We start from the raw sequence: 21980 nt of genomic DNA on the forward strand, positions 1-21980 counted from the left end.
AAAACTCAGCAGGTCTGGCAGCATCGGCGGAGAAGAAAAGAGTTGACATTTCGAGTCCTCATGACCCTTCAACAGAACTGAGTGAATATTAGAAGAGGGTGAAATATAAGCTGGTTTAAGGTTGGAGGGGTGGGCGGGTAGATAGAGAGAGAGAGATGTGGGGGGGGTGGGGTGTGTGGTTGTAGGAACAAGCAAGCAGTGATAGGAGCAGATAATCAAAAGATGTCACAGACAGAAGAACAAAGAGGTGTTGAAGGTGGTGATATTATCTAAACGAATGTGCTAATTAAGAATGGATGGCAGGACACTCAAGGTACAGCTCTAGTGGGGTTGGGGTGGAAAGGCTAACAGGACATAAAAGATATAGATTTTAAAATAATGGAAATAGGTGGGAAAAGAAAAATCTATATAATTTATTGGAAAAAACAAAAGGAAGTGGGAAGAAACAGAAAGGGAGTGGGGATGGAGGAGGGAGTTCAAGATTTAAAGTTGGTGAATTCAATATTCAGTCCGGAAGGCTGTAAAGTGCCTAGTCGGAAGATGAGGTGCTGTTTCTCCAGTTTGCGTCGGGCTTCACTGGATTTCCAACATCCACAGTTTTTTGTTTTTATCACTGAGGAATTGTGGTTTGTTAGGGTTGAGTGATGGAAGTCACTAGGGCATGAGTCACTGTTGTTAGTTAAATATGGGAGAATACTGTTGAAACACCACTAAAAGGAGAAAACTTCAATTGAAACCATAACAGATCTTTCCTTCCAGCGTAAAAAAGTTTGACTTCCTGTTATCAAGACATAAAAAGCTTGAGCACAGCCCACAGCAGCTTTACTCACAGCAAGCAATCCAAGTCATGGCTAATCTAGATGTGACACTGCGGTACTCAGGCATCAACTTTCCGGGACACCTGCATTCGATGCAGTCTATGCAATTTGCCGAGGGGTTCAAGTTTCATGACACTGACACGTTGATTGTTACATATCCCAAATCAGGTAGGAGCAGCTGTATATTCCTGCATCTCAATGCTCATTACTACTTTATGTATTAGTTTCCAAAAGCACTGAATGTGATATAAATATGTACAGTAAAATTCTTTATGCATCTTTTATAATGAGATATTTTAATTCACAGAGGTCTACTGTCACAAACAACGTTTTCACCATGAGGGTTTCACATCGGTGTTATGTATTTATTTAGTATGAATTGTGTGTGTGTTTCAGGATGTAAGGGAGGTATCCTTCTTCTTAATCTAATTTTGTTCTAGATTTTAAATTTAGTTTATTGTGCAAATTTCTAGTCAGTGAGATTACAGGCAGTCTGAACTGAATGCACTCTCAATTGTTTCCTAGAGTCAGGTCTTCACAGGTACTGAGGATCTAATCATTGTGGAGGACTAGAAGATGGTTTATATTTGGGGTTTAAAAATAATGCCCAGTTTTTCAATGATCTGATTATTAGAGTTCAAGGTTTTTAAAAGTAAGACAGCATTGTGGAACCAAGAATGAACCCTGACAAATGTTATGCTATATATTATATGATCTTCTTGTCAAATAGCATTGAGAGAAATAAGGAGTACCTGCATATATTGAAGGAGTGATGATTCTAATATGGTTAAGAATTTACAAAGTAAAACGGAGACATCTAATTGTAGACAGTTGGTGTTAGCTCATTCTCTAATGTGCCAGATTCCTGAAAACTGATCAGAGGCAAAGTTCTAGAATCCTAAAATCTAACAACATGGACCAAAGCTGAAACAAAACCAGGAACCCGAAGTCTACAACTCTATTCAGCTTAGTCAATGGCAGCCTTTCTACACTCAGCATTGCATCATTTTAGTAACAGGTTTAGCTGCTACAACCATTTCATTTATAAAAGTGATCCTGGTAGGCTTTGTGCTCCATGACTGATGTACTACAATAACTCAATTGGTTTACCTTTCACAGGTACAACATGGATGCAGGAGATTCTCACACTTATTTATAGTGATGGAAACCAGGAACCAGCCAAAACCATCCCAAACTGGATTCGAACTCCATGGATTGAGCATTATTATTGTGAGGATATTCTGCTGGGCAAAGCAGACCATCGAATTATCACCACGCACCTTCCCTATCACATCCTCTCCAAGTCCCTCAAACAATCTAACACAAAGGTATGCAAACTCACTGCAACCAATCGATAATATAGGCTGTTTCAAAACTGTAACTTAACACTTCATTTATAAAAATCAGTCAAATTTCACTGCAGTAAAAGCTAGCCTGACTTTGCACTTTTGCACTGTTTTTAAACTTCATTCAGACCGTGGGTGAGATAATAGCATTAAAACCAGCCTTTTGTTTTATTGTTGTGCCATACGAGACATGAAAAAAAATCTTTGAAGCCAAATTCTGTTGAAAAAAAAAGACAGCATAGCAACCAAAGCACAGCTTTCACCAGAATGCAGTGCAAGAGGGAGGAACAATGACATTTTGCTTAAAAAGTGTGAAAAATTGACCTAGAATACACAACATAAAAGATTGAGCAACTTGTGTTTGAGAGTTGGCTTGGTAGAATTTCACTTTGGCAAGAACTATTGTTAGGTTGCAAAGCACTTGTCTTAGTGGCTAGTTTTGCAAAAATATTACAGTGTTGTTTTCAGAATAAACCATTTTTAGAGAGCCTGTTTTTGGTTTGCAAAAAGGATGTTGTGCTTTAAAGATCATGTAATGGATTTCCTAATCCAACAAAGCAGCAAGTACTTCCTATATTTCTTACAGCTATTATCATTTGATATTTTTAAACCGTGTAGCTAATGAGCAGTTAAATATGTTCCAAAAGCAAAATGGAACTTGGTTGAGGCAGCCCAGCATCACAGTATAGAATGGGATTTAAAAAAAAAATTGGTGATGTTTTATTAAGAATATCAATGCTGAGAAATTAAACATTTACTCAGTCTTGTCACCATGCTTCAGAGTCAAGCACACACAGATTAGATATAGCACTACACATCCCTTACTTTGTCCAATAAAAGAACATTACTAAACCATATGAATATTTCCATTTCTTATACCAGCCATCACAATTAAGCTGTGTTCATACATGCTAGTTTTATACCATTTGCCATTAGGAACCAATTAACATTTGCCAAGTGCATTTCAGACAAAGCACTTAAGTAGCAGGTTGGGCTGAATTTGATGGGGATGCTAAGCCATCCTTACAGAACAGAATTGAAGGCAACTAAGCTTAAAAGAAGCACTCTTCATTTAACCTATTTTTCCTATTCCATTGAAATAGGAATTTCAAAACCTTGGTACTATTTTTGGCTGTTGTATGAAAATTGGTTTCTAATTTGCTGAACACTTCATTCTCTCCCTACGATACAGGTGATTTATGTTGCAAGAAATCCAATGGATATAATCGTTTCATTTTATCATTTCCACAAAATGGCAAACTTCCTGCCAGAGCCAGGTACTTTTGGGGAATTTCTGGAGAAATTTTTACTTGGAAAAGGTGCGCATTTTGATCTTGTTTACTTTCAAACGTCTTGGGGTATATGGAGATTTCTATAGCTGACATTTTAACCTTTCACCAATGTAATAAGAATTCCATCTTTTAAAGCAAGCTGTTTAATCAGTGATGCGTACAACCATGATGATTTGCACATTTCCTCAAGAATGTGGGGAAGTAATATCATTTGTACTCATCATTTTCATTAACTTGAAAGCACAGGAAGTGATTTCTTTTGTGTCCTTGTGTAATAAAATTACGCATTTACATTGCTTCGCATGCTACAGAAATGTGTACAGGGGGGTTCGGGAAATACAAGTCAAATTTTCTGTACTTTCAACAAATAATTACAACAGATACTGTTAAGAACTGCACTGTCCTCAAAATTATGAGAATGTGGCTCATGAGCAAGGTTTGCGTTGTAATAAACCACTGGCATATCAAAGCAATCCTATTAGGAAGAGGAGGGATTCTGAAGATTTGATTAAAGATTTTCTTGTTCAGCAACCAGTTATTTGAGAGTCATAAAGTTATACAGCACAGAACCAGGCCCTTTGGCCCATCGTGGCCATCATTCTAAACCCATTTTCCAGCACTTTTCCTGTAGGCCTATGGCATTTCAAGTGCTCATCTAAATACTTCTTAAATATTGTGAGGGCTCCTGCCTCTACCACCCCATCAGGCAGTGTGTTCCAGGTCCCATTGCCCTCTGGGTGAAAAAAGTTTTCCATAAATCCCCTCTAAACCTCCTGCCCCTTACCTTAAATCTATGCCCTCTGGTTATTGACACCCCCACTTTTGTCAAAAGTCAGTTTGATTTCCTAATTAGCTTCCTTACCCTTTGAGTTGGAAGGTGATGCATTCAAAGCCCCCCTCTGACTTAAGCACATTAGGCTGGATTTTACCCTGAGCTTTGGGACCCTGATGTCAGGGTACAAAGTGGCAGTGGGACCAGCTCCACAACTTTACCGCCTCCAAAGTGGCTACCCGAGAGCCCACAGTCCAATTCAGGGTGTCGGGCAGACTCTCCATGCTGCCAGCAGCTCTGATCTGGCACTGCTGAGGCAGGGAGGAGAGAGAGAGAGAGAGAGAGAGAGAGCGCAAGAGAGAGAGAGCGAGCACGAGAGAGAGGGGGAGCGAGAGAACACACAGGAGGCTGCCTCCCCTACTTGTAGTCCCCTTTTGGGCCATGGAGTATCTGGCTCTGATTCCCACCCTCCACCCACCCAGCTGCCTCTATGAATCTGGCAATCTCCGCACGCATGGGGGAGAAATATCACTCTGCTGTCGGCAAAATGCTGGTGGTCCTGTAGTGGCCCCTATTTGGCTATTAAATTGGCTGCCCACCTCCTTGAAAAACTCCTTGGGAGTGGGACTGAAGCAGGGTGCAGTCCTGTGTAGGCTCCCACTATTTTGCCAGATCCCTGTCTTCCACTCCAGGACTGGTCAAATTCCACCCATGATAGACAGACAGTACTATAGTGTTGACTTTGGATAAAGATTAATGGGAGTATGGTCATTGAAGTAGACATTACAAGATCTTTACTACTTGATGACCAGCAGGGAGATCACCTTGTGCCCTGGCTATCATTTCTCTTCTAACTAAAAATAGTTTAATTGCTGTTTGTGGGATCATGCTATGCACAATAAGCTACCACATTTGCCTTTATAAAGAATAATATCAGAATTCATTGGGTTTAATGTGCTCCAAAATTTGTGGAAATATGTTAAGGCATTTAGTATAAAAATGTAATAAGTTCTAAAGAGATTCATGTTTTGAGATAACAAGATTTCATTTAATTAAGGGAGAACATATGTAATCAGAATTTAAAATAGCTTTTCCTTTTAAATAATGGTCGGAGAACTTCAGATAATTGAACTATTCCCCAGTTTCCAAGCATGTGGGCGAGTGTTGTAATATCAACAAACAACCACCTATTAATGTTTTCTTTTAAGTGTACACAGACAGAAATTTACCAAGGATATATGTGTTTCAGAATCAATATAAACTTGAAGAAAAAATGAAAGCTCAATTCCATAGCCCAATTTAGTTTTAGAATGCTATAGTTTGAAACTTTGAGCCATAACATTAATAGTACAGTAATAAAGATACAAGGCTATAGACACATTTTCATGGACAGAATTTCAATATTTAGTAATATTTTACCTTCAAATTGCTTGAAAAATAAGAGAATAACATTTTGTTCCACAAGCTCTAAGATCGCAAAAAGTCAAATCCAATCTTAATTCTTCTAATTTCAGTACACTTTGGATCATGGTTTGAACACATAAAAGACTGGTTAAGTCACAGAGAAGAATTTAACTTCTTCTTCATAACCTATGAAGAGCTGAAGAAGGTAGGAATTAGGTTTGATATAGTTGATGTTGGTGAAAAACAATCGCTCTATTATATTTGAATGATAAATTTTTGCAGACCTTACAACAAGTAAATGAATGCAGTTTTCTGTATCTCAAACTTTATACATTCAGTTTCACAGAAAGAATCAGAAGCATCACAGCACAGGAGTCCATTTGACCAATCATTTCATGACAACTCTCTTCCCCCATAACCTTGCAAATTGTCTCCGGGTGCTTATCCGGTGCTCTTTTGAAAGCCTCAATTAAATCTTCCTCTACCACGCTCTAAAGCAATGCATGCTAGATCTTACCCATTGCTGTGTAAATATATTTTCCTTATGTCACCAAAGGTTCTTTGCAAATCACCAATCAGTATCTCCTCGTTCTCAACCCTTCTATCTACTCTGTCTAGTCCCCTCATCATTTAGAGATCTCCACCAAATCTTCTCTTAACCAAAGAGAACAAGAACTTCTCCATTCTATCCATTTAAATGAAGAACCTCATGCTTAGGACCATTCACATAAATCTTTTCTGCATCTTCACTAAAGCCTTCACATCCTTCCTAAAGTCCACAATGCTCCAGTTCAGGCCAAAGCAGTTTATAGAGGTTTATCATAACGTCCTTTTGTACTCTCTTCCTCTGTTTATAAAGCCCAGGATCCCAGATGGCCTGTCGTGGTTCAAGGCAGCAGCTCACTACCACCTTCAAGAGCAATTAAGGATTATCAATAAATGCTAGCCTAGCCAACAATGCCCACATTCTGTGAAAGAATAAATAAAAAGCCTTTTTACCTACTTTCCCAATCTACCCTGCAAGTCAACAGTTTGTCATGATAGTCCCACAGGTTCCCTGTTCCTGCACCCTGTTTTAGAGGGGCCTCTCCTCATTCTTCCTGCCAAATGTATCACTTCTCATTTCTTTACATTAAATTTCAGCTGCCATACCTCTTGCCTAATCCACCAGCCTGTCTATATCCTCTTGAAATCATGACCATCTTTCTCATGGTAGCAAATACTTGCAAGTTTTGTGTTATCTGTAAATTTAAAGCTTATCTTTGTTAGTTGGATGTTTTTCACTATGTTTACTCTCAATGGTCTAACAGTTGTCCCATAAGATGTGTGTCCCCTTTGATCTGGGAGCTTTACTGTAATCTGTCTTTGTAGAAATACCTACCTGAAAGGCCAACAAACATTGTTGGCAGTAACAAAACAAAAACAGAATTACCTGGAAAAACTCAGCAGGTCTAGCAGCATCGGCGGAGAAGAAAAGAGTTGACGTTTCGAGTCCTCATGACCCTTCAAAGTCATGAGGACTCGAAACGTCAACTCTTTTCTCCTCCGCCAATGCTGCCAGACCTGCTGAGTTTTTCCAGGTAATTCTGTTTTTGTTTTGGATTTCCAGCATCCGCAGTTTTTTTGTTTTTATTATTGTTGGCAGTAACATGATTACTGGATTTAACAGTTTTCATGGCCCTAATTCTTTTATAAATGACAAACATTGCCACATAAAAAGTGTTTACAAACTAAAGCAACAACAGAGGCTAAGGTGATAAGTAGGCTTACTTTATAAGCCAATATTAGTTTAGTGCATAATAATTGACAAATGTTACATGACAAGCATAACTAGAACATAAATCCAGCAGCCTGAGAGAAAGTTGGTTAGCTAACGTTTTGGTTAAGGATTGGAGTGGTGCATGAAAAGACTCGAGGACTTAGGAAAACTAAGAAGAAGGTTTTAAAAAAACATCTGTAGTATTTTCTTGGACTTTTCATTTTCATTTGTTATTTCTCACAGGATCTTACACATTCTGTCGAAAAACTGTGCAATTTTTTGGAACATTCTCTTTTACCAGAGGTTATAGACACAATTGTACGGCATTGCAATTTCACAAACATGAAGAATAATCAGATGATCAACTACACACTCATTCCCAATGAAATTATGGATCACCAAAGAGGAAAATTCATGAGAAAAGGTTAGTTGAAATAACAGGACTAAATCACCTAGAATATTATTATTCCCTTTGCCCTCATCATGATGGTCCTGTCGTTCATCTTTATTTAGGTGCAGTTGGAGACTGGAAGGAACATTTCACAGATGAACAGAAGCAGCTTTTTGAGAAGATTTTCCAGGACAAAATGAGAGATTTCAAATTTCGGTTTATCTGGACTTTATAGCTCTTACCTTCAAGACAGACAATTGTCATTTAAGCCAGCTTAATAGATAAGAATCCAAAACACAATCATTTATAGTTCCTTTGAAAAAGCTGCAGTAAATTAAAAGGAATAAAAGTACACAGCTGTTTGGACAATGTATAACAATGCACTGTACAGATATAACATGCTCAGTAGATTAAGGTACTTTAATTTTATTTGATTTGCCCTTCCATAATATGAATGACCATTTGAAACAAATCAAAATCAATATTTTTTATGGAAGCATTTAACAACATTGAGGAATAACAAATTCTTGCAGGTCTGTTAAGATATTCTATTGGCTACATAATATTTAGTACTTTTATCTCAATACAGTGAAACAAATGTTTTAATCAGAACAAAAAATGACTACGTCTGTAAATAGAACACAGCTGGCGAACTGTAGAATGTTGCAAGTTGGTAACATCTTAAGTGAGCCTAATTCAAAAGCAAACTGGGATTTACTAAATAATTGTTGTGGATTTGAGTAGCTATCCAGCTCAGTTAAAAAAAATTCGCAAAAGCAAACTATTGTGAAGTAATGATCAACAGATGTTTCCATCTCTTTTAATGGTCATCATCATGAATGACTTTGGTACATTTGTGTGAACATGGGTCATTAACATTAATAGGGTTCAGTAGGTAAATGCATCATATGGCACACACTAGAAGAGAAAGATCCTAGTTTCTACCATTACTCTATGCTGAGTTGGTTGATCTCAGTCCAAGTGCTCTACTGAGGAGGAGAAAGACAAATTATCTAAGATTACTGTCCGTTTGTGATGCCTCTATGGTGACCTGTTGACAGCTGTGAGCATTTGGTCTTCAATCAATACACCTTGCACTCAAGTTTGAATAACCTTTTAACATTAATACTCCGTGCTCATACAAAGGATGACCTCTTGCAATAAGTACCAGAAAACTGTCAGCATTGGCCACTGATTTCAAAATAGGGGAAGAGGATGGATCTGGGGAAAAGAAAAGTAGGAAGGCGGGGGTGGTGGGGCGGGGGGGGGGGGGGGAAGGGGAGTGCAGAGGCTGAAAGCAGAGTCAAATGAAGGGTCAGGCAGAAAGATATGGAGGGAAGAAGGGAGATCGATGTACATTTCATGAAATACCATGCATTTATACAGGGTGTTAAGAATTCCATTTACATGGATGGAAAAAACAAGGTACATTTCGAAAAATATGGAACAATTTTTTTGGCAGTACAGATAAGCTTCTGGAAATTAAGACTGATGCTGAAGGACTTGAGATTGAGTTGCCTTCATTGTATGTATAATTACTGTGAAATTAGATATATTTTAATAAAAAATTCTTGGAACTCATGTTTCTGCTGTATTTGTTCCCCAAATATGCGATTTGGAGGTCTGTAAATGAAATGAATGTATATGGACGATATTTTTAGCACATAATTGAAACTTTTATGTTATTAAACTATTTGGATTCTGCTTTTCTTCATCAGAATCCCTGTGGCTTTGAAAAATGTATGTAGATGTTTAGACAGCTTGGCTCTAAACTTGGAAGATTGAAATAAACTAACCAACTATTCCAGCACTTGACCTTTGACCAAATTAAGACAAAGTCAAGTTTCCTTTATAAAATAAGTTTACATTTTTACACTGTCACAGTGTCACAAAAATTGCAGAAAGTGTACTTTTTTTATTAACTGGTAACTTAATAGAATGATGCTTCTTTCACTCAGTATACATAAGTGCATCATACAACAATATTAACCATTGGGAGATTTGATTATTTAATGCCAAATGAAAGGTCAGAGACCATTTGCAGCATTACTTTCTCTTGAACATAAATGAGAAAAATCATAATTTATGTTGAAAAGTGTTAAATGTTATAGAAATAACAAGGATTCTCTTGAGGCATCATAGCTTTATTTTCAGATATATTAATTCTGTTTTATTTACACAATCTAAGAACTTTTCAGAGCACCCAAGTCAAAAGAAATACTGTTTAACTTTAGGTTACTAATTCTTACATATAGATCCTAAGATAGCAATGCACAGACAAAAATAAAACTATTCAACACAGCACAAGACTAAGTGAGCATCAACAAGTGGGCTCATTGCACATAAATGTTAAGAATCTAACTCTTTCCCTACACCCCCACCCACAAAAAAAAGTTTTAAAACACAACATCAAGGAATTGATAAGATTTTCTTCCAAGCTTTTCCAGTAATGAGACTGATATTTTTGTACAATGCAGGAGCTTCTACTAGCTCTAGTTTCCTTGTTGTAACGTGCCTAACTTGTACACATCAAGACAGCACCATTAAGTGTAATTTCAAAGCTCAATTTTTAGCTTGCAAGATTGGTTCCTTTTTTTGGAAGCTGAAGGATCTGTTCAGAAAGCCAACCTCTGACTGATTTGACGCATTTTAAATTTGACACTGGGCACTTGAACTAATAATGCAAAGTTCTGATAATCCCAAGAAGTCAAAACATTTATGTCAGACAGAAGGGTAATTGTGAAGAAATTAATCTTAAATTTTCAATCATCACTTTTTTATTAAAAAAAGTTAAATTCACTTGTAAAAGTAACTGATTTCCAAAACTATTATATACTACATTAAAATCGTTTATTTTAAAAGTTAGTTACTTTTCTATTAAAAATTGTTGCAAATTTTGTTAATGTTCATTTAATACCAACCTACGACTGTCAGTTATGGGGATTACTGTTCTAATGTGTTGATTATAGAGTTATCATTCACTAATAAGCTGGTCTGAAGTTTAAAAAAAGCTTCAAGTCAGCATGACAGCAGGTGCTTGTTTTGTAGGAGAACAAAGGATTGCCATTCACCCAATTTGGATGACTGGAGATGGTGAAGAATGCAACTACACCAGTCTAATTTTGGTGAACTTTATATCAGAAAAGAAAACCGCAAGCTTTCTAAATTGTGAAGATGAACAAATACAAAGCACGTTTAAGTTTTTACCACCCCTGAGCTCTACTGAATTGATCACTTTCATGGTGACACCTCAGGTGCTTCTAACCAACCATCCTAAACCCTTCTATTCTTTCCTGAGTGACATAAGGCTACTTAGACAATCAGAATCACTGGATCGCTGAACAGTTCTATTACTAGCACTATCAAATGCAATAAAGTGAAGAAATAATGTGGTGAAAAAGTCCATTGATTTACAGTTAATGAATAAATTATTCCATTTATGTAAGGTAGAATTATTGGATTTTTACCCATGTTTTGGGAATTGGATTCCATGATTGCCATTTTTAATCAAATAGAAACTGTAAATCAATGGCCTTTGTTAAAACCCATAAGTCAGAGCTTATGTTCTTATACTGGACGTAGGCCTGTAAAGTTTCCACTGTTGATCTAATGCCCATACATTGTGCATTGAACATGTGTTATCAATTGGTTTAAACCGATTTTAAATTTGACACTGCACTTGAACTAAAAATGCAAAGTTCTGCTAATCCAAAAAATTCAAAAGTTTGTCAAGCACAAGGATAATTGTGAAGAAATTGAACTTCAACTTTCATCACTTCTTTATTTACAGTATGTAAAATATAATTTAGAATTGCATTGGTTATTTCATCATAGATATTGCCATGGAAAATAAAAACATGGGGCAGCCATTTTGATTTGGTGCAACATAATGTCTCAACTAGAAACTCACCAATTTATCAGCTACTCAGGAATGCAAAATCTCACTACTGAGACTTTCCCCCAGTACAGTAGCTACATTGTGATTATTTTTCAGGGTGAAACTTAACCAAGAACCAACCTAATCTAAAAATAAGCCAAGCGGATTTTTGACATTTGACAGCTCTAAGATGACCAAGTATAATTGACTAACTTTAATAAATTCATAAGATCAAACACTGAAAAACAAAATCAACACTGCTTGAGACAAACAATTCTACCAAATTATTTTCTAGATCTCATCACTCGAGTTGCATCCGAGCAAAAGATCAAGCTGGAATAAATTCCCACCAGCCCAAATGTGCATACTTTAATTCTAATTTCTATTATATTAAAGGGAAAGTTACATAAATAGTGCTTCAAAGGACAAGTTTCCCCAACCAAAAGGTCTGTTTACACAGCTTCCTGCTGAGTCACAACCATGATAAATGTTACTTTTACAATAAATCGTTCTTTCTTTCACAACTACAGAGGTCTTTTTACAATCTGATGTCTCTTTTCATACTTACAGTCTATATATTTGATAAAATGGTTTCACTGCTGGAGGATACCAAGTTACAAGTGGATGAGATGCTGCAAGCCCTTGGTGCTGTATCACTATGCTCTTTCCAAACTTTGATGATTACGCTTCCACTAGGAACTTGTGAGATTGAACCATCTTGGGCAAAAAAGCACTTGGGCCAGCAGAGATTTTGCCCCATTTCCTGGAACTTTCTCCTGAAACTCCTGTTTAACCAGAAGTATACAATGCAGTTGAAGAAACCATTTCCACATGGTAACCACAGGGCAATGAATTCCAACCACTCTGGCGCCCTCTGCTGTGTTAGAGCTGAATTGTAAGTACAATTAGCAATGGGTTAGATTCCACTTAATTCAAGGCACAGGAAATTGAGTTATTGCCTACTTGAAATAAGTAGGCAATTCAAATTATATCACTATCCGTAAATCTCTACCTGAATATTAAATCAGCAATTTAAGTCACCTGTGTATCAGTTCCAACTAAATGGGGATTTTTTTTGAAATAACATTTAACTCATCCTATCAAAATTAAAAGTGGAATTAAGCTCCCTTACCCAGACCCAAAACTGAAGACCCCTACTGCAATATTTTCCAATTTCCATATTAACCATCTCATGGTCTCTGAAAGAAGCTATTTGGTGTCAAATTAGGGGCAGTTATATGCTGTGGATCCACACCCTTTGGGGACTGGATTAAGACTGCCTGACAATTTCAGATAGGCTCACTACAATCAAACATGAGATTTTATGGCTGACCTTGAACCATAATTTCAGAGCTGAAAGATTGACATTTAACCCATTGCATCACCCAATCATTCTTCATTTTTGATGTGTTTATAAACCATTCCTAGTTTACTGATTAAGCAGTGAATGCTTCTATTGGAGGGAAGTGTCCCCTCAACCAAACGATGAGTATTAAGACAATACTTTTTTGTTATATATAGTATAACCTGGACTTGTGTATAGCAAGTACAATTTTGAAGTTTGCAGATGATACAAAACTTGGCAATGTGGTAAACAATAAGCAGGATAATAACAGACTTCAAGAGAACATAGATACACTGGTGAAACAGGCAGGCACATGCCAGGTGCAACCAAAGGTTGATAAGTGTGAAATGGCATGCTTTGGACAAACCAGCATGGAGAGGCAGTATAATCTAAATGATACTATTTTGAGTGGGGTGCAAGAGGAAGGGGATCTGGGGGTGCATAGTCACAAAACTTTGAAAGTGGCAGAGTGACTCAAAGCAGTTAAGAAAGCAGATGGGTTGCTTGGTTTTGCAAATAGGGGCGATGAATACAAAAACAAGGAAGAGTGTTTTAATCGAGGTCTCAATAGGAAGATAAGCAAACTAGCTCATGTTAGAAAGGTAAACAATCTCCACACTATGTTCAAGATACTTTGCTGCACCAATGACTGGAATTTGCAATAAGACTAATGGCAATCAGAGCTCATGGAGAAAATCTGACAGAAACTTCTGGAGTACACACATGCACAGTTAAACATGGAAAGCTAGAAGCTGCTGTCAGGAGATTCCTTGCTTTGGGTGCTGCAGCCTTGCAGTTATTTCAATCAGAGTCTATTGGCACCAGTGTGAACTTCTGGTACTTGCCTACTAACTCTAAGCCAAAAACAGTTGAAAAATTTAGAATAGGTATATTTAGTAGTGAGGGAGGTTTTAAAATCGCCTCTGAAAAATTAATTTTACAACCCTGGAGTCTCATTCACAGTACAAAATTAGTGGAGATTTTTAAAAACAAAAAAGCAAGAAAATGTTTTAACTCTGTACATATTTTGTCTCTCTCCCCTTAAGTAGTTCCCAATCCTTATTACACTTTCTGTACATGATTTAAATTTCCCGGTTCTGAATCTGCATGATTCATTGAGGATTCTTCAATCAGATTGATTGAAGAATTTTCCTATATTTTGCCTGCTCATGGACACTACAGATCCTCTACAGAGGGTGTAGAGGAGGTTGTAGAGTGTGTTGAACTGAACCAGACCATGGATAAGGGGGAAATCATCGCTGATAAGCCGTAAAATATCTGTGGGCTGTGTGAATAGCAAATGCCATTCCTTTGACAGAGTAAAATCCTAGCTAATATGCTCTAGAAACAAGGAGGAAGCAGGCCCTATTAGATTTAATTGAGTAATTAGCCAAATTTAATTAACAACCCAACAGTGTGTGAACATTTTTCTAATAGTGATCATATGATTGAGTTCAATATAGCGCTTAGAAGGGGGAAAATGCAAAACAGCTACTAAATTTGTAGATTTAGGCAAGGCTGACTTCAATGGGATGAGATAATCTGTCTGCAGTAAACTAGGAAATGTGTTAATGGGCAAATTGACAGAAATTCAGTGGGGGATGCTCAAGAAGAATTTGTGATACAGAGCTAGCTTATATTCCTAACTAGCAAGACTTCCACTTTCCAAAAAAAAAGTCATGTACAATAAAGCAGGGAAGTGACTATGTAAAACTAAAACAAAAGCATATAACAATGGGAAAAAAAGTCACAGACCTGAAACAATAACCATTTCTTCCTCCACAGTTGCTGCCAGAACTGATGTGTATTCCCAGCATTTTCTATGTTGAACACATACTTTACAACAGTATTTAGTGGAAGAGGTCAGCATGCATGCTAGACACCCCAGGGAATTAATACTGAACCAGGGACAAGGACTCAATTAATGAAAGCACAATCACAATAATGAAGAACACACTAAAGATTGACAAATTCCCTGGTTCTAGACTCTCCCACAAGGGTAAACATCCTCTCAGCACCCATCCTGTCAAGTCACCTCAGGATTTTATATACTTCAATCAGGTCACCTCTTATTCTTCTAAATTCCAAGGGGTATAGACCCAACCTGCGGAGCCATTCTTCATAAGACAGTTCCTTCACAATTAGTCAAGTGAACCTTTTCTAAACCACTTCTAAAGCATTTATATCCTTTAAGTAAGGAGACCAAGACTGTACACAAGACTCCAGATGCAGTTCAACTAAGGCCCTGTACAGCTTCAACAACACTTCCCTGCTTTTATACTTGATCCCCGTGTAACAAACGCCAGCATTCCATTTGCCTTCCTAATCAATTGCTATGCCTAACTTTTTTTTATGATTCATGTACCAGGATCCCTCTGTACCATAGAGTACTGAAGTCTTTCTCTATTTAAATAGTATACTGCTTTTCTATTCTTTTTGCAAAAGTGGACAAGTCCACATGTTCCCACATTATACTGCATGTCAAATGTTTTCCCACTCATTTGACCTATCTAAATTCCTCTGTAGACTATGTCCTCTTGACAACTTACTTCCCTACCTATCTTGGTGTCATCAGCAAATTTCGCTACCATACACTTGTTCCTTCATCGAAGTCTTTGAAATGGATTGTAAATAGTTGAGGTGCCAGCACCAATCCCTGTGGCACTTCACTAACAGCTTGCCAACCTGAAAATGACCCATTAATCCATACAGTTTGCTTCCTGTTAGCTAACCAATCCTCTATCCATGCTAATATGTTACCCCTACGTCATGAGCTCATTTTCTGAAGTAATCTTTGACGTGGTACCCTGTTGAATGCTTTTTAAAACAAATCCAAGTACTCCACATCTGCAGGTTCCCCCTTATCTAACTTGTTTCTTCCTCAACGAATTCCAATAAATTATTCAAACACAATTCCCAAGACTCTGCCGATTATATTATGATTTTTTAAATGTCCTGCTGTTACCTTCTTAATAATGGATTCTAGCATTTATCCCATGTCAGACATTAGGCTAACTGGCCTATAGTTTCCTGCTTTCTGTCTTGTTCCTTTCTTGAATAGAGGTAATTAGCAATTTTCCAATCCACTAGGACCTTACTGGAATCTTGCGAATTTTGGAAAAAACACAACCAATGCATCCAATATCTCCACAGCCACTTCGAGGCCCTAGGGTGAAAGCCATCAGTTCTAATAGTTTTCCCAGTACCCTTTTACCTAGTGGTTTATGTTCCCTCCTCCCTCCCTTTCTCCTATTGATTTTCAAGCATTCTCGGTATGTTTCTTGTCTTCTACAGTGAAGACAGATGCAAAATACTTGTTCAATGCTTCCACCATTTCCTCATTTCCCATTATGAATTCTCCAGTTTCCCCCTCTAGGAGGCAACACTCACTTTAGTTACTCTTTCTTTTTAAATAGTTGTAGAAGCTTTTACTATGTTTTTATATTTCTATTCTTACTCTTAATTTCTCCCTCAATATTTTTAGTCATTCTTTGCTGATTTATAAAATTTGCCCAATCCTTTGACCTGCCACTAATTCACAGTATTGTATGCTTTTTCTTTCAATTTGATACTATCCTAACTCCCTTAGTTAACCATGGATGATGCATCCTTCTCAGAGCCTTTCTTTGCTGAGTTATGTAATATCTCAAATGTCGGCCACTGTTTCTCTGCGGTTGTACCCTTCAATCTATTTTCCTAGTTCACTTTAACTCTATCTTCAAACTTAAATAATGGCAATTGCAAGAGTAAGACATCTGTCTTTGACCCACATGTTTCACTCAAATTGAATGTGAAATTCCATCATATTATGATCACTGTTGCCTAGAGTGTCACTTACTATGAGATCATTAATTAATCCTGTCTTGTTGCAGATTACCATCTAAGATAGCCTGCTTTCTGGTTAGCACTAGAATGTACTGCTCTAAGAAATTGCCCTGAATACATTATGAACTATTCTTTCAGACTATCTTTGATTTGTCCAATCTACATGAAAATTAAAATTATGATTATTACAGCACCCCTCTTGTATTCTGTCCTACAGTGTAGCTACTGTTAGGGGCCATAAATGACTCCCACAAATGATATCTTAACTTTGCTATTTCTTATCTTTACCCAAAGTGGAAAATTGCATGTGTCACTCCACTGTTCGTAAAAAAAATAGGTGGGGCGGGGGGGGGAGAGAAATCAGGGAAGTATAGGTCAGTTAGCCTAATATCTGATGTCAGGGAATTACTATAATTAAGGATAATCAAAGATAGACTAAACACATTGGAAACTTTCAGCCAGAGATTTCCCAAAATTTGGCAACATAGCAAACCTGCACTTGTAATGAGTAGATCATGCCTGATGATCCGGATATCTTTTTGAGGAGGTGACTAAAGTAGTGGACAAGGGAATGTCTATAGATATTGTTTATATAGACTTCGCAGAAGGCATTCAATAAAGCCCCTCACATGAGGCTTTTGGCTAAAGTTGAAACTCATGGAATTGAAGGGTAATTATTGCCCTGGTTGGAAGTTGGCTGAGAGGTATGAGGCAGAGAGTAGAGATAGTGGGCAGGGACTCAGATTGTCAGAATGTGACTTGTGGTCTCCCACAGGGATCTGTATTGGTCCTCAACTAATCACAATATTTAGCAAAGGCTTAGATAATAGAATAGAAAGCCACCCAGACAATTTGTCAATTACACAAGATATAAGCAGTGTAGACAAAAACATAAAATTAATGGATTAAGTCCACTTTGGGCCTAAAAGGATAAATCAGTGTACTTTCCAAATGGTAAAAAGCTGGAAACTCAGGAGGGGCTCAGAGAGAGTTAGGAGCCTAGATATATAGGTTAAAATGTCATGAACAGGTACATAAAATAATCAAAAAGGCTAATGGAATGCTGGTCTTTATATCTGGAGGACCAGAATACAGGGGGGTAGAAGTTATGTTACAGCTAGACGTAGCCCTAGGTCATCCTCACCTTGAATACTGTGTTCAGTTCTGGAAGGGAGGATATATTGGCCATGTGGGTATGTAGTATAGATTTACCAGAATGATACTTGGACACCCAATGGTTAAATTATGAGGTCTAGGCTCATGAAGCTAGGGCTGTACTCCCTGGAATTTAGAACGTTAAGGGATAATTCGATTGATGTTTTCAAATTTTTAAGGGGAGCCTATACGGTAGATGGAGAAAGGTTGAAAAGTCTAGGATTAGGGGACATAGCTTACAAAAATGGAACCAGATCTTTCAGGGGTGAAATTGGGAAGGGAAAGGGAAGGGAAAGGGAAAGGGAAGGGGAGGGGGAGAAAGATAGGGAAGAAGAGAAAGATAAATAAATTATTTCAACCAAATAAAAGCTGGTCACCAAGGTCGTGTCTTTTGCTTTCTGAATACTCACCCTGGTAGACGATGTTACAGACACAAGGGCTCCAGCAGATATAATAGACTATAACCACAGGCACCAGGATTCTAGAAGCAGCATCGTGCCTCCTGTTCACCTTTGACAGTTTAAATCGGTTCTTCTGTCTCCTGGCTACAAACCAGAGGCGGAAATTAGCAAAAGTCATGATGAGTGAGCAGGGAAAGAAGATGAACGCCGTCAGCGCGAGGGAATAGGCCACGTTGCTGGAGAAATCCAGGTTACAGATCAAGGACGCCCTGGAGAAGTAAACTTTGACAATTCCACGTGGGATGGATATAGGGAATGAGAGGATGGGCGGCAAGAGCCAGACAAGAGCAATGAGGGCTTTGATTCTGCAGTTGGTCATCACGGTGTTGTATCTGAGGGGGAGAAACACGGCAATGTAGCGCTCGATGCTGATAGTGGCTAGAGAATATATGGAAGAAGTGAGGATGCTGGCGTCTAGAAATACCACTATGTGACAGAAGGGCGAGTCAATCTGGTTTCGGAGCTGCTGCACGCTGTTGCCGTATAAATTCAGCGGGATGACTATCAATGCTAGAGCGGCGTCAGCCCCGGTTAGCGATATCAGGACCAGGCGGCTGTTCTTAGACCAGCCCAAGACTGGCGAGGAGATAACTAATAGCACCGCCGTGTTCCCCAGGATGATCAAACCACACAAAACCCCAATGATACAAATTTTCAGAATGTCATCTGTCTCTTCCACAGATCTGGTTAGCCCAATGCCGGTTATATTGGCTTCAACCATGCTTCCATTCCCTGTGACAAGCTCCGCCAAGGAGAGATTCGTTCCTGTTAGCATTCTGTTGCTAACAAACATTCTCCTGGGCGTTTTGAAAACTCAAGTTGCTTAAACCAGAGTCCATTCAGAAACAACTTGTCCACTGCAATTTGGAAAATCAGCCTTAGCCCATTCGTAACCTTTAAATACTGATTATCACCTGGTAAACAGGCAAAAACAATCCTCGTTAAAGGGGGTTTAATTTTATTTAAATGTGATTAAAAAGAGACACATGCCTGAATGGTTGAAGCCAAGTGGAAAAGCTGGGCGTGTATTGCATAACGTTTGAACAATTATGCATGAAAACTGTTCCATTAGATTTCCACATCACATGTGTCAGGTTGTGTTTGTGTTGAAGAAGTGTCCTTTCCTTGGGAAAAGTCCTGTTCCACATTCCACACGCCTTGTCCACAATTATAGATGTGACTGATAAAAAGTTTCACTTTAATACAGAAAATCGTGCTGCATATAACCCCATCTCCCAAACAGGATTAACTGTTCTGGAATAATCAGATTTGCGCCAGATGATGAGGTTGCCTTTATTGTCCACTTCCCACCTCACAATTACTCCTTCCCTCTGCTGACTCTTTAATTTTTTTTCTATTTATTCCCCTTGCTCACTCTGTCCCTTTTTAGTTTTCCTCATCTTTCAATTTAGGCGGTGTTTATAGACTACGTGGAGGTTAGTGGTTTTAACAAAAAAAAACTTCCTTATAGCAGAACGTTAAACAAACCACCTGACCTGCTAGGCGTGTTCCATTTCACAGTCAACATAGGTTTTATCATGGACACAATAAAGGCAAGATTTCCAGGGTTCTGCAGAAAATATCTATGCTGTGTTGAGAGGATCTAGGGTAATTATGGGCCAATAGTGGGGTTTCCGCCCATTTTCTTTTTGACCATGAACATTTTCTGTAGAACTGACAGCAAACACTGGCCCAATTCTGAGTGTCACAGAAATGGAGTGATAGGCAGCACCTTTCCCCATCAGGGCTTCATTTCCAGTGATTGACAAAACCGTAATCTGTTAGTGTGAGGCACCACTGCAAACAGGTTGGAGAACCTTTAAAGCGAGAACAGTAAACTGAATGTCCCGAGGAAACTTTCTAAGACAAGCTCTTTTGCTTTGCAACTGATTATTGCCTTGACATGAACCTTGGTCTACTGCTACAGGAGGAGCCATGAGGTTTGTTGGAAATGTTCCTGCATTTGCTTATCTTGGAGTAAGAAGCGGAGGAATAATCGAGAAGATAGTTTGGTTTTTACTAGGAATCTGGTACCTGCCTGCGAGTACGGCCAGAACGATAATCTCAGGATTGCTACTTGCAACTAGCCCAGGAGCACTGCTTCAACTTGTATTTATATGTTATCATCATCGTAATCTGTCCCAAGTAGCTTTACAGGATTGTTATCAAACAAAACCTGACTGAGGCATGTAAAACAAAAGGTCAGATGACCAAAAACGTGGTTGAAGAGTTGGGTTTTATGGAGCATCTTAAATGAGGAAAGAGAAATAGAGAGGTGGAGACATTTAAGGAGGGAATTGTAGGGCTTAGTTGGGGTCTTGGTAGACAGAGGCACAGCTTCCAATGGTGGAGCGATTAAAATTGAGAACACCAAGGGAGATTTGAAAACAAGGGTGAGAATTTTAAGATTGAAGAATTGCTTAATTAGAAGCCAGTGTGTGCCAGTGAGCACAGGGGAGCTAAGTGAGCTCAAGTTAGTTCAAACAGAAGAGTTTTGGATGACCTCAAGTTTACGGTGTGTAGATCTAGGGAGGCTCACTAGGATATGTTGGAATAGTCAAATGTAGAGGTAACAAAAGAATGGATGAGGGTTTCAGTAGCAGATGAGCTGAGGCAGGGTTGGGGTTGGGCAATGTTACACATGTGGAAATATGTGGTCTTAGTGGTGGTGCAGATGGTGATGTGGTCAGAATCTAGGTCAAATATAACACCAGGCTGTGAACTTTCTGGGAAAATTTCAATGAGTTATGCTGCATCCTGAACTGTACCACAGGTATAAAATGTAATTGAACCCAGGTATCTGATGAGGCAAAGAGCCTGAACCAAACCATTACATCACATATGAGGTTTTCTCTTTGTGGGGGTAGAGGTCTTTATGTAAGGCAGTGAGGGAAGAAGGAGTTAGATAGGCTGATTAATACTGTAAAGGCCAGAGCCGACATTCATGCTTATTATTGGTTATCTGGTAGCCCTTTCAACACAGCGAGGGGAAAGTGTTTGTAAGTATTCCACTTGCCTTAGTACACAGCATTCTTTTTAAAGTTACTGCTGATTCCTCTTGCGTTGCTTAAGCTGGTCAGCTCTTCTAAAAACATTTTTTCGGCTCTAAGTAACTATATCAAGAGGAGGGAGGGTTAAGGAATGGCACTTGAAGCTTCCTCCACAGTGCCTGAGCTCTTTGCCTAACAAACCTAGTCCTCTGTAATTTGAACAGAATGTTCCTCTTCTACATGCCAACTCTGTAATGCAGTGTTAAAGTTAGCAGCCCACTCTCTAGAAGCTGGCCAGCCTGGCATTTGTATTGCTCCTCCACAGTTCACAATGCAATTCCTCAAGTGAGGCCTGGCCTTTGAGCTCCTACAGGTGTTTAAATCCTGCAGCAGCATTTCATTCTCACTTCCCCAGTGGCCACTCCCAAATCATTAACTGGCTTTTCTATTTGGCTACTTGTTCAATTTTATTCTATTAAATTGACCACAGAAAAATTGGTTGGTGTCAGTGTTAGCTTTGTGTGGTGGGTGGCCATTTCAGGTGA

At 38.5% G+C, this 21980-nt stretch overlaps 2 protein-coding genes across 3 annotated transcripts in view; one reads left to right on the forward strand and one right to left on the reverse strand.

Moving 5' to 3' along the window:
• The window catches only part of zgc:162592 (uncharacterized protein LOC561993 homolog), an 85964-nt gene extending 66726 nt beyond the window's left edge, over positions 1-19238 (reverse strand). Inside the window, exons 1-2 of the mRNA XM_041191692.1 lie at positions 18395-19238; positions 12228-12547 (exon numbers count right to left, since the gene is read on the reverse strand). Of these exons, the coding sequence (XP_041047626.1) occupies positions 12231-12547; positions 18395-19238 (1161 nt within the window). The 3' untranslated portion in view covers positions 12228-12230. The remainder of the gene's footprint in view (positions 1-12227; positions 12548-18394) is intronic.
• On the forward strand, positions 835-9007 carry sult5a1 (sulfotransferase family 5A, member 1). Of its 2 annotated transcripts, none has more exons than XM_041191839.1 (6): positions 835-986; positions 1938-2146; positions 3357-3483; positions 5743-5837; positions 7635-7815; positions 7905-9007. In XM_041191839.1, exons 1-6 carry the CDS (start codon positions 848-850, stop codon positions 8015-8017), a joined length of 864 nt encoding a protein of 287 aa, XP_041047773.1. In that variant the 5' UTR covers positions 835-847; the 3' UTR covers positions 8018-9007. The 2 variants fall into 2 exon arrangements, with proteins under 2 accessions (XP_041047773.1, XP_041047774.1); XM_041191840.1 differs by having other exon boundaries at positions 3357-3441.
• Positions 19239-21980: the final 2742 nt, after the last annotated feature.

This window comes from Carcharodon carcharias, chromosome 7, assembly GCF_017639515.1.
Source record: "Carcharodon carcharias isolate sCarCar2 chromosome 7, sCarCar2.pri, whole genome shotgun sequence".
In the NCBI taxonomy this organism is placed as follows: Eukaryota; Metazoa; Chordata; class Chondrichthyes; order Lamniformes; family Lamnidae; genus Carcharodon; species Carcharodon carcharias.